At 40.4% G+C, this 18,185-nt stretch overlaps 2 protein-coding genes across 5 annotated transcripts in view; both read left to right on the top strand.

The window, feature by feature from the left end:
- Positions 1–8,931, top strand: part of gatad2ab (GATA zinc finger domain containing 2Ab) — a 30,276-nt gene extending 21,345 nt beyond the window's left edge. For all 4 annotated transcript variants that reach the window (XM_005920709.3, XM_005920712.3, XM_005920711.3 and 1 more), the window contains exons 3-11: positions 3,020–3,143; positions 3,397–3,528; positions 4,191–4,262; positions 5,062–5,178; positions 5,359–5,559; positions 5,660–5,909; positions 6,039–6,442; positions 6,570–6,792; positions 7,000–8,931. In XM_005920709.3, coding sequence (XP_005920771.1) covers positions 3,020–3,143; positions 3,397–3,528; positions 4,191–4,262; positions 5,062–5,178; positions 5,359–5,559; positions 5,660–5,909; positions 6,039–6,442; positions 6,570–6,792; positions 7,000–7,133 — 1,657 coding nt within the window. In that variant the 3' untranslated portion in view covers positions 7,134–8,931. The remainder of the gene's footprint in view (positions 1–3,019; positions 3,144–3,396; positions 3,529–4,190; positions 4,263–5,061; positions 5,179–5,358; positions 5,560–5,659; positions 5,910–6,038; positions 6,443–6,569; positions 6,793–6,999) is intronic.
- Positions 8,932–11,305: 2,374 nt separating this feature from the next.
- The window catches only part of yjefn3 (YjeF N-terminal domain containing 3), a 48,607-nt gene continuing 41,727 nt past the window's right edge, over positions 11,306–18,185 (top strand). Inside the window, exon 1 of the mRNA XM_005920714.3 lies at positions 11,306–11,911. Coding sequence (XP_005920776.1) covers positions 11,844–11,911 — 68 coding nt within the window. The 5' untranslated portion in view covers positions 11,306–11,843. The remainder of the gene's footprint in view (positions 11,912–18,185) is intronic.

The raw sequence follows: 18,185 nt of genomic DNA, 5'->3' as shown, positions 1-18,185 counted from the left end.
GCACCACTTGTTCAGGGCATTCAGCTGACCACATCCACAACCTAGTGTAGTCTTTAGGTCGGTGTTGGAACTCTTAACTTGGACAGTTCAAAAACACTGGTTTTCTTATCATGACCATCATCCAGCTCCTTTCTTAAGCTTCACATCATTAAATGCTCCCCTGAAATATGCTAAACTTTCTTGATTCAGTTGAATTCATTGTTCCCTAAAGAACTGAAGGGCATCCAGGCCCAGAAGTAGCAGTTCAGCCTCAACCTTTGATCCTTTCACATTTTTAATAGTCAGAACAAGTTACTGGTTTTGGTGTGCCATGCCCTTGTTGATCCAGTCACATCATTGCCTTTTGAAGTTAACTTGAGACGTATAACAATGTAGTATTTTTGGAGAGCATAGACTTCCTTTGCGCCGTCCTTCCATTAACACAATTCTTATTCAGTGTTTTACTTAGCAAGGACATGTGAAGCCAAATTTTAGCAGCTCATAGAGACTTCTGTTTTGGGCGGAAGCTTGGGTTTTGTGTTCCCCCCCAATGGGGGGGGGGGGGGGGCATTGATGAACATCCACATCTTTAGGGTGCTTTTATATATTTTTTTTTTTTTGTCATTTTCATACCATACCAACTAGTCTTGGTTGGGTTTTTTTTTTGTTTTGTTTCATTTTTTAGTATTTTTTTAATACAGAAGCAGGCTTCGACAGTAACCAGAATTTTTATAACTTTACTTTATAGCCTTATAGCTTTTGCAGACCTTTCGACCAAGTTTTTGCTTGGTGTGTTCAACTTTGCAGTTTCACAAGTTTGTCCCTAAAGCAGGCATCGGCAGCCTTCGACATCAAAAGAGACATTTTAGCATCTCCTACCAAACAATCGGAGAAAAAAAAAAAGAGCAGCACATGTGAGTGATGGGTGGATGGCAGTAATTGGGAGAGGATAAATTAATGCATATAAATTTTCACAGTTAACTCTAATTCTAACCCATGCCTTGCAAGGGCAGGTTGTCGACCTCTGCCCTAAGGTAAGGCATTACTCAAGTAGTTTGCATGCATGTTAATGCTTCGTGTACATTATAACTATATGCCAATATTTGCGCACGTTGTTCTATTTCCTATTGTAATTAGCCATGGAATTTTGTTACCTTACGAGAGTCGTGCGTAGTCTGAAATGGCACTTGGCAGTATTGCATTGCGTTCTGAATGAGAATTCCACTGCACCTCATGACTGATTCAGCAGTCCTACAGTAGGTTCAGTGTGAATCTACGATTGGGGAAGCCGAGCATTGCAGAAACCCTGGACATTACATAACCAAGTTGGTGTGTGTTGTGACGCTTGTGTAAGCTGTTCTCAATAGTTACTAGCTTGCAGTGGTTGGTGCTCTGTGTCATTTGGCAGAGCGACTAAGTCAGTCAAGGAGCTGGGTTGCCATTAAGCTTTTGTTTGAGAGGATGAAGCTCCCACCTCTCCTCTAGTGCCTAGTTATGTGTTGTGCTGTTTTTAAACATGTTGTATAAAAAGACAAGTAAACCTATGGGGAGAAAAACCTTGGCTGTGCTTAGGGAGGGTAATCTTTCTTGGAATAGCATTTTCTAAAACTTGCAGGTTATCTCATGTTTTTTTTTGTTGTTTTTTCAAACCAGATTTTAATGAATCCTGTCAGGAAAGTACTCTTTTAGGAGGGTTCGTGTTCTTGGCAGTAGCTGAATTTTCTTTCCCCCCCCCCTTTTTTTTTTTTTTTTTTTTTTTTTTTTATGACACCAAGTGTTTGTTGGGATTTGTGTTGTGATTGCTTAGTCTAAGGAAATGATTGTCCCATAAACAACATGGTTATTGCTTGCCTTATTGAACTGAGCGTGCAATATCTGCTGAGGGTTGTTGTCAGGGCAGCTGCCGTGAAGGAGGAGTAGATGGCACAGAAACGTGTCTGGAGACAGAAGTGAACAAAAGGAAGAGAAAAATGTGAAGGTCTGAGTCAGTGAGTTGGAGTATAAAAGATGAAGAAGTAAGTAAGGATGGGGGAGGGGTGTGTGAAGAAGTAACAGAGTAAGAGAGAGTGTACACAATAGGTTGGCTCCTGGCCATGTATATTCCCCTCCCCCTCACTGTCACCCTCTCCAGTGTCTCCAGCAGACCGCCGCTCTGCTCAGCTTGTGACTCTGATGTCGGCAGCTGGGAGGGAGGGGAGAGCTGAGGCCCAGGCTGTGCCGATCTGGCTAGGCCACAGGCCTCGCCACAGAGGTAGGGGAGGGGTGAGGCCTTGTCTGAGTGGCAAACTGGGTCTGCGCTTGAAGCCCTGAAGCCTCCAGCTTGACAGCAATTGAACAATTACATAACTACACTGCATGTGTACATGCATAACTCCACAGTATGGCACTAACCACTACCCCTCACATAGTGTCATATCACAGCCCACCCTCCCTTAGTTCTCCTTACCACTGAGTCTTTTAGTACCTGACAGGCTCCCCACCGTGACAGAGGCAGATTTATTCTTCTGCCATGGTCCATGAGCTGTTAAATTACAACAACCCCCAACTTCTTATCTCCACCCTTCTGCAGACTCATGCAAATGAAGCTTTCCGCTAGTCGCCTTTGTTCTCCCTGGTGCTCAGGAAAAGCTACTTAACATCTCATCAAAAGTCTTCAGCCTTTTCTTCAATTTAAAAACAAAAAAAATAAGTGCATTTAATTTGGCCTTTGTGTTGTTTGGGTGCAATCTTGCTGTTGGACGGGAGCGTTCAGGACTGTCGATTTTACCTTTCTTCAGAGATAATGGGTTGTTGCTTTCTTCCCCTGCCGCCATTACTCCATTATTGATCTCTTGCTTCTTTCCTTCTTGTGTGTCCTAGCACACATTCACACTGCAACAAGGAAGGTAAACTTATAATTGAATACTACCATCTACTGGGTGAAAGACAAAACTACATTGTAACTACAGTTTTGTTTTTGTTTTTTTTAACACTAAAGTGTATCAAAGTATAATACAAAGCGGTCTCTTATTAAATGATCTTTCAATATTTCTCTCCTCAGTGACATTAAGAAAGAGCGACAGCCGCCCTCGCCAGATGATGTGATTGTGTTATCGGACAATGAGCCATCTAGTCCCCTCATGAATGGCCACTGCTTCTCAAAGACTGACACAGATAAACTTATGGTAGGAAAAAATAATTTATACATCGGTAACTATTCCTTTCTGTTTACTGATTTGAAACTCCATTTTCCAACTTTGTCCGAAAAACGATAGAAAAATGTATCACTTAAACAGATGCAGCAATTTTTGTTGACGCATTCTATGTGCTTTTATTTCAGTCATCTAATGTGTTGAGTTGGCCCAATTAATCTGTTGTGGAAAGTCCCAGCCTTATAATTGATTTCTCATTATTATTATCTTCTATGGCATTTTATAGAAGAGTTCACCTGAGGAAAGGGAGCGCATCATCAAACAGCTCAAGGAGGAACTAAGACTCCAAGAGGCCAAACTAGTGTTGCTGAAGAAACTACGACAGAGCCAGATCCAAAAGGAGAGCACAGTACAGAAGGTAACCAGACCTTTAACATTTTTTTTGTAGTTTTATCTGTGTTATTTTTGTATGAGCCAGTAGGTACAAGTAATTCTTATCAGACAAGTCCCATTCTTCTGATAGCCCTTTTCCACTAGTACCTACACGACTGTGTTTCGGTCATTTTCTTTTACAATGATCTACCACCTAATGAGCATAGGGTTGTTATAACAGTGCGGCTGAAAGTCCTGTGAGGTCCTCCACAAAAAAGGACATCGAGGCTGGTATATGGCTGCTCAGTGAATGGCTTTTTGTTGGGGACCACACTTTTTTTTTTTTTTTTTTTTTTTTTTTTGTTGCCATTTACCTCGATACCAGGTTTAGAAAAGGGTGGTTTTGATTTTTGTGAAGGGAGACACATTCATCAGTAATTGCCTGACACCACTGACTAGCCAATCGATGGCATGCAGTCTGTTGACATCACATTTTCGGATGGCCTTCGATCACTTGGAACCCTGCCTGAGTAGGTACTAAAAGAGTACCAGGTACTACAACCTAATGGAAAACCCTAAAAGCTGAGCCATGCCAAGGTGACCTGAGTTAGGTACTCGCGAAGAAGGGCTATAAATGTCTGTTTTACATATGATGTAATGTTTGTACTAAAATATTATGTTTTGTAATGCTGTTTCCTTAATGTTCAGGCTACTGGCTCTGTGGCTACTCCTCCCCCATTGGTGAGAGGTAGTATTACATCAAGCAAAGGATCCCTTCAGGTAGCTACTCACTTATTCGTCCGAACTTGTATTGCAGAGTCTACAGTTGCACTAGTTGTTTGTGAACCACTTGGAAAAACCGGAAATTCTGCATTGACTGCTCTAATTATGTGGTCTTGTCATTAACTAAGTCACAGTTTGACAAACACAGTTTGAATAAAAAGGAATTGCAAGCAAGTTCTCTTTTCATTGTCATCAAACTCACTGAGTATTGACTTACAGTCCAGCCAGTTGGTGAGATACATGAATCTGAGGCTCAAAATGTTTTTTCACGACATGGGCATCCATCTATTCACAATGAGACAAACTTTCTACAGTTGTTGAAAGTTCAGGTCTTGGTAGTCATTGTGCTATTATTCCACCAAGACCACAGCATGCAAATATGAAAGAACGTAACTGCTGAGACATGTTTTAAGTTCATTATAAAACACTCTTGGGACTGCGTTCTTTGGGCAGATGAGTGGTTTGGAGAGGTTGGATGACATATCAAGACAAGAAAGCACACAAGTTATGGTGCGGCATAATCTAGCTCTTTGAATTACTAAATTTAAGAGTTCACCTACTCTGTACAACAGTTCATGTGCTGTTTGTTTATTCACATTGTATTTGGCTGTTATTGTAATATAGACGATCAGACCAGAGTTGTTAGTTGACAAACTTTGTCTTGCTATTGTGTAATTGCATGTAAAACTACAGAATATTATAGCAGTGATAAGACATATAACACACACGGCAGACAGTTTACTACTTGTGTGGAGGAAGGCCATTCAGTTTTGATCAATTTGTTTTTACTTTACAGGTGACGGGTCGCAGCTCAGGCACAGTGATTCCCCCTCCCTTGGTGCGGGGTGGCCAACACATCCCGTCCAAACACAACTCTCAGAGTGTCATGCCCCCCCTGGTCAGAGGAGCCCAGGTTAGTGTTTTGGAAGTATATAGAACCTTAATTTTTTTTAATTTATTCTTCTGTTAACTAACTTTAAGGTTCTTGGTTGATATATATATATTTTCTTTTTCCTTCTCGCATCTCTCCATGATTTTGTGGATAGTTGTCCTCTCTAATGTCTGTTTTTGTGTGTCCATTGGTGGCTATCAGCCTATTGCAGTGACTCCCCAGCAGATAGCCAGTCTACGTCAGCAACAGCAGCAGCATAGCGGCTCAGGGCCCCCTCCACTCTTGCTGGCTCCGAGGGCTTCTGTGCCCAATGTCCAGGTCCAGGGCCAGAGGATCATTCAGCAGGGACTCATTCGGGTGGCTAATGTGGCCAACAGTAATGTCATGGTCAACATCCCTCAGGTAAGGTGCATTTAGCATAGGTCTGCTAACTATGAAAATGGTGTCTTCATAGTCATTTGTAACAGGATTTTTTTTTCTTCTTCTTCTTTTTGGTGTCTAGGCCTCTCCAACCAGCCTAAAGGGCTCTTCAGTCTCACCCAACTCTAGTGTCAATGACTCTCCAGCCAGCCGGCAGGCAGCTGCTAAACTTGCACTACGTAAGCAATTGGAGAAGACGCTGCTCGAGATCCCTCCACCAAAACCTCCTGCCCCTGATTTCAACTTCCTGCCTTCTGCAGCCAATAATGAATTCATTTATTTGTTGGGCTTAGAGGAAGTGGTGCAAAAACTTCTGGAGATGCATGGCAGAGGTGGGTACATGTTTGCACTAGTTTGGAGATGTTACAGAACAGCAGTAGATCTACCTGCAGAATGTTATAGTATGAAACCTTGTCCAAAGAACCTCTGCGTTTACCATGGGTCTGTTATCCATAATGTAGGTAATCTTGGCCCAGCTGCAGCAATGGCCAGCTCCGTTCCCAAAGAGCCATACACCTGTGCCCAGTGTAAGACTGACTTTACCTCTCGCTGGAGAAAGGAGAAGGCTGGGACCATCCTCTGTGACCAATGCATGTCGTCCAATCAGAAAAAGGCCCTAAAGGCCGAGCACACCAGTCGATTGAAGGCAGCCTTTGTCAAAGCACTCCAACAGGAGCAAGAAATTGAACAGCGTATCCTCCAGCAGGCAGCCTCCTCTTCTTCCTCCTCTGCTTCCTCAATCTCTAAATCCACCTTGTCCTCCTCACTGTCCAAAAATGAGGTGCTGGTCTCCCACCACTATAAGCAGGTCAGGGCTGCCATGCAGCACATACCTGTGTCTACTCACCACTCCAGCATTAAGCAGGTAAGCATTTGACTGTATTGTTGAACGACCAGGCTTGTGGTTTAAATGTTTTTCCACAGCCACAATGTTGGTTTAATGTAATGTAGTGCAGCTGCACCAAAACTCTGATCTTTGTGTGTCTGTACAGGGTCATCTGTCACACCTCCAGTCTGCAATTAACGCTCGTGGTGTGGCCCACTCTTTCTCCTCCTCACAGCTGCAGAATGCTGTGACAGCAGCAGCACTGGGTAGTAGGTCCGGTAAGCATGCTGCAGCTCGCTCGTTGCAGCAGGGGGCAAAGGTTGGTGCTGGTGGCAGTGGTAACCAGAGCAACGTGGCTGCCTGGAGGAAGCAGACCGGTGGCAATGCAGGTATATAAACCGGAGACAATTATGTAGAGAATGCACTTCAAATGTTCTTACATTCTACTCATCTTTGGAGTAATCGCTCTGTTGTAAGGTTGAGTTGTACTGTTACTTTTTGTTCTTCAGTGCCATTCCTTCTGGCATCACCTTTTCATTTCCGTATTTCATTGTAGTGCTTTTCAGGTGTTTGCTTATGTATTTGTACCTTGACAGGTGTGACCATGGCCTACGTGAACCCCAGCTTGTCTGCTCATAAGACCTCTGCTTCAGTTGAGCGTCAGCGAGAATATCTTCTGGACATGATTCCCTCCCGCTCCATCTCCCAAGCAGCAAACGCATGGAAATAATGCAATCCCACTCCCTTTGACACCATAACATTTAGCTCCCTTAACATCAATAACAGCCATTCACATTATTGTTCTAATTCTTTCTATGGATTCGGCCTCTGGCCAAAACGGTGCAGAATTGGCCTCTTCTTGTTGGATAGAGGTGTCCTTACACCTTTCACCATATACTTCTGCTACCTTCTTCCTTTTCTGAATCCTTCCCCCATTGGAGTTGTGCTGTGACGGCTTCAAGATACAAGGAATATGTTAAATATAAAATGGGTACCCTTTCAGAGGGATATGGATGACGTGTGTACAATTTTACAGACTTCTTCAGTGATGTTGCCTCTCCCCTTCCCTGTATATTGGTTGAACCTTCCAGTTGCACCAAGAGGAAGTTTCCGGAGAATCCCTGAGCTCCTCTGCCTCTGGATTAGGCAAGGAAAAGTAATAAATACTATTACCCACCGTAAGAGATTCGTCTTACTTCCTGCCCTTGTCTAGTCTGAACCAGTCAGACTGAGGCTGTGGTTGCCAAACTGAACGTAACTGAAGACCTCATTACAGGAATTGTTGAGCTTTGAGGACCATCCACAAAATAAGAACTGCTTCAGCTTTGCAAAAATGAATAAAGTAAAAAAAAAAGAAAAAAAGAAAACTGGAGGAAAAAAAATCTATCTACACACAGACTGCCTCTTCTCTCAAACCTACAGCGTGTATAATAGAGAAGTTGATGTGTGTTGGATTATTTTGTATGGCTGAATGTTAGGATTTTGTCTTTTCTTCTGTAAGTCATATACTGTGTTTGGAATATTGTGCTCCCTGATACTTTGGAAGTGGCCTCATGTCGAGGTCTGAATTTAAAGGCTAATGTTACTGTTGAGGTGGTTTTACATCTGCTGGGTTCCATGTTGCAGCCTACTTTTAAATGCTTTGTTTTTTCTAAGATCAAGAGAAAGAATAAAAATTAAGGTTTCACTGACTCGTTAAAAAAAGAAAAACATGGGGCATATTCTTAATGAATATTGTAAAATAAACCTTCCAAAGAACTAGTGGAGCCCAAATGGAATCCCTTCTGCTAGAAGGTTTCTAGTTTATTTGAACCCTCTCTGAATATAAACATGAATTCATGCTAAACTGAGGGGGTGTAAGGAATGTCATATTTTTGACATTATTTTTGCTTTTAGTCATAGGTTGTGGTGCATCCCCCCCCTTCTATAGACAAACTATCTGAATTTATTTATAGGGTTAGTAAAGACACATGCGTATGCCCTAAGTTTGCAAGGATCTTCACTTAGAATTTGTTTTCTCTTGTTTGTCAAGTGGCTCCCACATACCCTATGATTGGTCCAAGAGAAGCTGGACAGCATTCAGAATGTAGTTATGCAAAAACCCCTATAGCAACAAATGACATGAACTTCTAGTCTTTAACATTAAAGTGTGTGTGATTTCTGTCAGGTCATTGAATTGAGCTAACTCTGCCTTTCACATGAGCTATAGTGCATTTCTATCAGGTTGCAGCAGCACAGGATAAGCTAGTGAAGTACAATATGTCTACATGTAAAATGGGAATTTTCCATTGCATGTGGACTTCTGTTATTTTACTACCATGTGTTGTCCCCCCCGCCCCCCTTTCATTTCAACCCCTGGGGTGGTCCAGGTTTCTCCACTTAGCAATGATTTTACAGGCGCTTTTTGAAAAATGTCTCTAAATTAAAATGTAAAAATGTTGTCTTAAGTTTAATCACAGAGGTTTGTTTAATGAGAAGTGGTATAGCCATCTGACAAGCTGAACACCCCAGCAGTGATTTTTTTTTTTCCAGCTTCCTTTATCTTTTATTTTACAATTTTCACGTAGAAATGATCCAGTTATGTCTTCATTGATCAGAACTCCCAGTCTTACAGGCCTGTTGCTTCACTCTGGATTTCATCAATACAGATGTAATGTTTTTTTTGTTTTTTGTGTTGTTGTTGTGTTTTTTTTTGTTTTTTTTTAAATGGCATAAGGATGTGAGTCCTTTATTCATGTCCATATACTCTTCAGCTCAGAAGTTTTTGTCAGGTGCCCTGCTGGTATGTGCTGCCAGCATTAGGTAAATGAACATCCTTTGCGCTGTGTTATCACTGTACACCTGGGTTTCATTTAGGATGGTGCACCAGTACACTGCTGATAGAAGTACAGGAATATAGTTTCTAACTTGATTTGCTCAAGATCTTGTATTTCTGTCTCAAAGTAGCATCAGAAATATTCCAGGTTATCTGCACATTCCTGACAGGCAGAAGATAGCGGTCCACGTCTTGTGGATGTGAAAGAAAAGCAATCGAAATAAGCCCATCACTTCGTGCCCTGCTAAAAGTAACCCTGCGCTGTCCTGACTACTGCCGCCTGCTGCTGCTGTTTGACAACATCACCATTCCGTTTATTTGGGGTCGACGCGCTGTTAAATGAAGTGCTGCCCAAATGAAAAAGAAAACAGTGTGAAAATGTTTTTTGGGTTTTTTTTGTTTTTTTTGATTTTTTTTTTTTTTCTCCTGCTCTATCAAATAATAAAACTAATTTTAATCCCTCTTTCATGGCTGGTTGACCTGTTTATTTGTGGTGTAAATCAACTTCTAGAACTCACTGCATATAAACGATAATCAATGAAGCTAAAAAGCACACATTAACATAGACACTGTGTGTGTGTGTGTGTGTGTGTATGAAAACTCAAAGATAAATATAACTAAGTGACCTCTTCCTTCGGTTTGACAGCTTACAGTCAACAATTGCTGTTCTGCTAGTGGCCACTTGAGGGCGACTTTAGAACAATCCCTATACACCCAAGCTAAACTGTTGATTTTAAGCAGCACAAAACCCTGGTATAGTTTCCTCCCTGAATGACATATCCACTCATCCATTTAGATTCTAGAAAAAGGGTGTGGCCACGTTGAAAATTTGGAAACCTTTTGGTGCCTATTGGCTGGAGTTTAAGGCTGGAGTCGTAGAAATTGACCCCCCCTTTTTTTTTGGCTCCTTGCTTGTTTACCACTACCAGGTATCTGTATCTGTGCATTGCCCTTACACTTTTTCTTTTTTTTAGGCTGTTCTTTTAGAATACATTACACATTGCAAAAACCTTTTAAATGCACAAAGTTAAAAAGGTCAAATTCCTTTTGAAGTCGATGTAAAATTCCAGTCAAAAATTAGTGAACTTTTCCTGACAGATAACACCGATGTTAACCTGTCTGGTCTCTTTTTTTTTTTTTTTTTGCTGCTGGTGGGCAGACCGAATGAAGTAAGCTGGCCCTGTACTGTATATACTTGGTATTGGATCAATAAGAAAATTTGCAGTATGCCACAGCAATATTGTTACTGCCCTCAAAATGCCAGGAAATATAATGCAAATTGAAACACATGTGTTCAAATGAATATTTAATTTACTAAAAATATTGTCAGATGGATCAGTAAATACCAATTTCTTAAAGAATTTGAGTTTTTTGGTAATTTTTTCATGGTTCAGGCTTTCAAAGGTTATTGCCCCTTTTTTTGCTGCTATTGGGCTGTTATTGCTATATTAATTAAGACCACTAGGGGACAGAGTTTACCAACATTCCTTACGCCCAGGTTTTCCCTTTGTTTTCCTCCTTGGAATTTGTCGTTATCTTCCTAATAGGTACATTTATGCAGCTTGAAAAAAAATGCAGGAGAATAATTCTGTAATGGAAAAGAAATACAGGCGTCAGTCTGTTAACTGAACTGTAAGGAGTCAGAAAGTCCGGGCAAAGTGAAGGGTGAAAAAGGGAGAGAGACCTTTAAAAAAAAGAAAGTGGGCTATTGTTTATTACCACAACCCACTCATGAGCCTCATTCCTTGGCAACCACAGGTTCTCCTTGTGATACTGCTATACATATCCCTTCTCTGTGTGCATGCGCAGCTCTGTGTAAATTAATAGGTTTGCATTTTCAACAGGTTTACATTTTATCAGATGCTTCAGATTGATATCAAGAGGCAGCATTTATTAGGTCCTAACTATCACTCTGATAATATCACCTATGATTAATGACGGAGCTGCAAAAATACTGCTGTGTAGCCACGTTGGCATTAAAGTGTTAAGGTAATAGATTTAATTTATCTCTCACCACCACGTGAGAGATGGTAGTGTTTGTGATTCACGGAGCAGTCGAGTGTTTCCTCACTCTGGTGCTTGCTCTCGATTCTCCATCAAGGGATCCTTTGGCAACCAGGGAGTATGCATGGACGTCTTTGTGCTTTTGTGAATTTAGGGGAAGTGAGGGAGGCTGTTGCACCGTCGATGACTGAAAAGCTATGATCGTGGCAGCCCGAGCCAATCAGCCAAGGAGCACCGTGCCTCCTGATTCTTAATTGGCTGGGTTTCCCGGCAAGCGCAGCTGATACACACAGCCGGCTGGTTTTATCAGAGAACAAGTCGGGGCCACAGTGGGAAGGAGAGAGAGACAGAGACAAGATTCAGTATGTGTGTGTGTGTGTGTGTGTGTGTGTGAGTGTATCTAGCAGCCAGTAATTACCATCCAGCGCCTGAACCAATCAAGAGCCGTAGAGAAAGATACAGAGGGAGGAAGCCCCTTTCGATTCTCAGTCTATTCCCAGGCAAAGAAGTAGTCAGTGTGTCCACTGAATCTGAGTCAGATAGAAGGTACGCAAGTGTTTTCTTTGGAGCGGCACAGCTCATCCCTTCTCATATTTGCCGAGTCCTGCTGGGTGAAAACAGATGGACAAGATGAACCATAGCTCAGCTGAGGCAGAGGCTGAGACCATAGAACCACTGCGCTATCTCAGGTAGGCACCAGCTCTGTTCTGTTGCTCTTTTACTGCTTCGTCTCTGCTTCGAATTCGTGTCTTTTAAATTTCCTTCCACACTGTTTACTGTCATCACTTCAGGAGCACAGTGTGAGAAAGACATACGATAGTGACAGGCAGAATTAGCAAGCAAAGATGGAGTGAAACATCAAAGAGAAGGCATCAATGTATTGATTTGAATCTTAGTTTTTATTAATGTTACAATTTGTTCAGGACAAGCTGCTGAAAGATACTTAGGGAACTAATGAGGGCAATCAATTACAGTCACCAACAGTGGAAATTATAGTTAAAGTAATGATTAGGGGGTCCACCCCAGGAAACTTTTATACTGCTTTGCCCGTTGTATATTTTCTTCATTGCTCTTCCAGTCAAGCATCAAATCAAATTACTACAGATATAGGCTATTATTTAATTAGAACACCCGCGGTTAATTTAGACCAAGCAAAGCATCTTATTATTCTGTGTCCTTGAGGATAAGATGTGTAATCTTGTAATGCAATTTAAGGTTAGTGTAGTAATGCTGTTCTCTTTGCTACCTCCGTAGCATCACTTTTACTGGCAAATTGGAGATGGGGGAAAAAATAGTAATACTTACTGTATCATGGGCTTATGCTGTATTTGGGGTTTATAGACATGTGCTCTGCCTCCTTGCCTTTTTTCACATAAGGCACTTTTAATGTAGGCTGCATACAACCATTATAAATCTGGAATCATCTCTAACCCTCCGAAGACTGGAGGACACTTTAGATGTTTAGACATTTGTCTGGATGTTTCTGTTTGTCAATTGTAATATCTGGTCTGAGAGCTACAGCAGTACAGCAACAATGCTCACTTAAGTTTAAATTAACTCAAATTAAATACTGATAACTGAAATATATGAACTAGTTCTCTATGACAGCCACATTTAACAAGGAGATCCTTTACTTAATCTTCTGAAATAAAGAGTTGGGCTTTCTGGAGGAATTCTAGACTAGTTTAAATCTTGTATATCAGAGTCAGGCATTCATCTGAAACATTAAACATTAACAGCGGTCAAGCTGTATAAGTCCCTGAGGCAAGATGGACGAGCATCCTTTAAATGGCACAGCCTAACTCACTATTGAGCTGACCATGCCCATCCCCTTTAGAATGTAACTTTTGCTGTCTGCTTCACGCTGAATAGCATGTCATATTGCAAAGTTAATATAATCTCAAAACTGGTTTCTCGAATATGAGTTCAGTGTACTCAAATGGCCTTCACAGTCATCAGGATGTCAACCCAACAGTGCTGGGAAATGGTGGAACAGGAGACTCAGATCATGTGCAGCTGACCAATCTGCAGCAGCTGTGTGATGCTATCATGTAAATTGACTTTGTGTCAGCCACTAAAGAATGGATGAGCAAGAACCTTCTAAAAGCTAGATGAAGATAAGACTGAAATCTTTCTTCCTCACCCCCAAAACTAAGGAAAGTCTTGTTTTGCCAAACTGGGACCTTATAAAATGTCTCAGTTTGGCATGTAGGAAACCTCAGTGTTATTTTAGAAGGTGATATAAATTTACAGTCAGTTTAATTGATCATAAATGCCATCACTGAAACTTCACTTAGGCTCGTAGGCATATTGGTTATTTTAATGATCTTTATACTCGCATACAGAGAACTGCCACTGTGAATAACACACCATCCAGAAAGTTGCTGCCATGAAAACAATGAAATTAATATTTTACCTGCTGTTTTAGGTAAACTACAGTGGATAATTTAGACTGGATATGCCTTGTCCCACCAGTATCCTAGACTCTGTTTTTGATCCTCTAAGAAATTGAGGCTCCTCTAGTTCTTTGCCTCTAAATATTAGATGTGGTGATGTTTTTAATATGTTACGGATAGCTGTTAGTTTAAAGTAAAGAATCTGTGACAATGTTGTTTTTAAAATAAACTCCACTCATTTTGTCCCCAACCTGTTTGTGTACGTTGCATAATTTAACAAGAAACAAACAATTTTCATTATTTCTGTTGTTGTATAGTAAACCACTGTTTATTGCATTGTTTAACTGAAAAAGTGCTATTCAAGCAAAGTCACTTATTTTCAATCATGTAGCCAATTTCATTATTCCCATCCTTATACACTAAAGTGTATATGTGCATACTAATAATCCGATTATGATTCACTTTATATTCAAAACACCAATCTGTTGTCAGTCTGGGATGCAGTGAAACAGCGATAATACTCCCAGAGCAAAACACGCAAATAAAATGTTTTTCCAGAAAACGTTTAAAGTCAAAAGAGTCTGCACAGATAAGAGAAACCCCATGTAACAAAACATTTTACAGCCCATTTAGCTTTATGTTTTTGTCATTAAGAGCAAGGGTTGTACCCAAATGTAGACAAGTGATTAATTTCAGTTTCTAACAGAATAACAGTTTTGGATGTCATTCAGTCATATGACTCAAATTGTTGTGGAGTATATTCTTCCCCTGGAGTTAAATGAGATGAAGACTAGCTTACTCATCAAAGTCGACTGCTGGGTATGTGAAAATGGTTGCAATTATGAGAAAGATATTGTATAAAGCTTTGACAATGAAGAAGAAGAATAGCAAGCAGAAAAAAAGATGATTCTTTTTTTGCTTTGCTTTATTAATTTCTGTAAATGTTCTAATAACTACGGTAACATTTATGTATTTATCTATGTGCTTTAATAACTGTGTAACACTAATGGTATTTTAAGGCATGAACAGGCACACAATACCACTCCCACATGCACAGTCAGAAATGATGGTGCTTATCAAACCCCTTGAAAGACTCTGAACGGTGTTAAATTTTACAGTGTGATGGCAGGATTAGTGATGCGAACGCCTGGATGCTTTCCAGCCCTGCTGTTTTTGTCTCAGGCTAATCTGCTGAAACTGTGTGTGTTCACTCACAAGTGAATGACAATTGCCTTATTCTTCCATCAGTGCACTTAAAATAAGATAATAGAATTAACAAAGCCCTGACAGATGGCGTCTTCATTTTCTTTTTAGAATTTTTAAATAAAAAATATTCCGTGTCCCCCGTTGGATTTTATAATATATGTAGGCACACGGTACCTTCGGATGTCTTCATATTAAAGTTTCTGATGCATGTTTCTTTCACTGTGTACATATTATTTCAATAAATCAATTTTTTTTAATGTCTCTGGATACATTACTTTTTCTTTCCTCATGCACTGCCTGCATTTGCATTCTTCTCCCTGTGTGTTGACATCCGAGCAGCTGAGGCTCACAGATTAACTGTCACCCAAGAGGCTTTTTCCCAGTTGTCAACCTCTCAGATCTCTGCAGCTTGACTGGGACTGGCTGGCAGTCAATTAAGGCAGTCAATTAAAGCCCCCATACACACATAACTGGGGTAGCTGATTATAAAGCTGTTCTCATTGTCAGTACACAAGGTGCGACTTTTAAATAACGGCATTTGGCTTGTGTAATTCTAAACAGCATAAAGCTCATTTATTAGCTTCAGCATGTATTTATATGTATGCTTATAGACATATTGCCTGTGTATGCGCCATTCTTCTAATGTATTGCCACAATGAAATGAAGCAGTGATTCATAATTCGTTCTAAAATGACATATTGATTTTGAGTTGGTAACCGATATCAGTTTAAAAGTTGGTAGCTGACAAGCTGTTTGTACAGCAAACCTGCAAATAATCGCTGCCTTAGAAAAATAAAGCTGTTCAGTGATCTGATATAATTATACAGAAACTTTAATGCATTTGCCAGAGGCAAGCAGCAACCCATTTAGTTAATTAACGAAATCCTCAATATGCCACAATCATGCTGTGTTAGTGTGTTAATGGTGGTGACTGCAGAAGTAATAACAAACTACAGAGATGCACAGATAATACAATATAGGATGTGTAGCACTAATTCTTAAAAAAAAAAAAGCATTTTATTTGGATCTCAAATCAACTCAAGTACTTGAGTTGATTTCATGCCCAAGGCAGTGGATAACCTGTCAATGTTGGCAGTAGTTCTGAGCTAGTGATGACTTGGCCTTGGAATCAGCACAGGTGCTTGATGCTGCCGGTAGCCTCTAAAAGTTCAGATGAGTAAATCGCAGAGGGCAAATTTTGGGCTTGTGTGTTGTGCATTCAGGCAAATAATGTCCTCCTGGCAGAAGAAGTGAAAATACCTCAACGCCTGGATGTTTACCAGGCTGTATTTAGTAATTGTGTTCAGTGGAAAATTTTACAAGGCCTTCTCAACATTTGCCAGCACAATATATCCTCATATTTATATAATATGTCCTCTCTCTCAGCTCTAACAGTGATTGTAGTTTTAGTCCCATGCTGGGCCTACTGCACCTGAGGCCTGCAGCCACTCACACAGAGAAATTTTAGACTCATGGTCTGAGATGTTTTCATGTGTCTCCTGCCAGAATGCTCAGCTATCTGAATTTACCTGCTTTGCCTTCATGTTCTTCATACCTTGACGAAAATTATTATTGAGCTTATTGTTATTCCCTTGGCTTGCCTCCCTCATTTCAGCTCCCCGCCACCAATTCCCACGTTGGCAGCTCCATTTATTTGTGTGACAGCTCCAGCATTTATTTATAGGCTTCATGTAATGATTAGGGCAGAGAGATTGAGATGCAGAGAGGGAGGATCAGGCGAGAGATGATTTGCCAGAGGGCAATGTTTGGCCATGATTTTTCTCCTCCATTAAAGACAGATTAAGTCCGTTCACCATGTTTGAATGAGGAACATCGTGTGTGTGTGTGTGTGTGTGTGTGTGGGCGGGGGTTTTGTGATCTACTTTTTTAAAAATGTCATTACTTTTCTAGCATACATAGCGCAGTGGTAATTAATGAAGTTCACTGAGTGCTTTTGATAACCCCCCCAATTATTAATGAAATATAACTTTCTTGTTTTTTAAATAGATTTAAGTAAGATTTTCTTGTATTTTTATTTATTAAATCTTAGTTTTTGTGATATTGAGCAATATTTCCCCAGGCTTTCTGAAGGTCTTTAAAATGTTTCTTTGGGAATCTTTCTGTCAGGGTCTTGTACCTGACCTTTTTAAGAGGAATGTTTTATTTTTATGGTCTGTTAAGCCACTTAACACTGACCTATGAATCATTCAGGCATAAAAAAGGCACCTAACCAAGCAATGAACCAGTGATGTGTCTACACATAATAGACTAACAGTTTTAAATGGTATCTTTAGTTACTTTGTTACTAGCAGCCTGTCACAAAAGCAAACCATTTATTCCCATTTGACAAGAATGAATTCCTATTTTAAGATTTATACTTACAATAGATAAACAGTATCTGAAGGTCATGTCCTTAAGAAATAGGGAAAAAAGCCCAACTAAGACCTCACACAGGGCTCAAGAGATGCATCTAACCCTTCAGTTGATTCATCTACTGTTTACTGAAGGCTCTTCAGAAATAAACTCATTGGAAGCGTGGATGTCAAGAAGACATTCTGAAGGAAGGGAAACAAGGAGAAAAGGCTGAGGCATGCTAAATCACACAAGAACTAGATTAAAAATCAGTGGCAGCAGGTCTGATAAGTGATGAATCCAAATTTGGAATTCCTGGTTCAAATTGTTGTCAGTGTGTATGTAAGAAGTCAGGAGAGGAGGGACATCTGTAAAACATGGCAGAGTCTTTGTCACAGTTTTCTGCAAGTGGTTTTTGGAGATCTTGCCAAAACTGTGGGAATTATGAACACAAATCAAACACGATCAGAATCAGATTCAGCATACAATAGCACACAGAAAGAGTCTGACTGCCTGAATACAAATTTGAAGTTTAAACATTATTAAAACAGTGTGGGATTCTCTTAGGAACAGAACAAAAGGCAGCCAACATCCAAAGAAGAGCTTGGGATGTCCTTCAAGAAGCTTGGAGAACTATTCATGAGGATTATTTAAAGAACTTAGAATAAGTCGAGCAATGTGCAAAAGCCTTGTGACTTTTTCACATTTTCAGCAGCATTCTAGACCCTGATTGGTGACCGGCCAGTCAGCCTCATACCAGTTGCATACCAGCTAACAACAACTTAGCGTGGAGTCACCAAAGTAAGGTGTGCAGAGACAACCAGAAAAACATCATAACAACAAACCTAATCAGACACTTAAATCATTTTAAAGAAGTGAAGAAAAACTAAACAAACAAAAGTGGCAAAAGCTAAAGCTATCCAAATGCAGCCAGCTACAACTTTAGAGCCTCGGTATGAGCAAAAGATCAAAGCGGTTAAGGGGAAAGTTATGGAGTTGAGTGAAAAAG

The sequence above is a fragment of the Haplochromis burtoni genome, unplaced genomic scaffold, assembly GCF_018398535.1.
Source record: "Haplochromis burtoni strain Fernald_Lab_line unplaced genomic scaffold, NCSU_Asbu1 Contig_42, whole genome shotgun sequence".
Lineage (NCBI taxonomy): Eukaryota > Metazoa > Chordata > Actinopteri > Cichliformes > Cichlidae > Haplochromis > Haplochromis burtoni.
The sequence above is the reverse complement of the archived record's forward strand: the minus strand, read 5'-3'. Positions and strand labels throughout refer to the sequence as shown.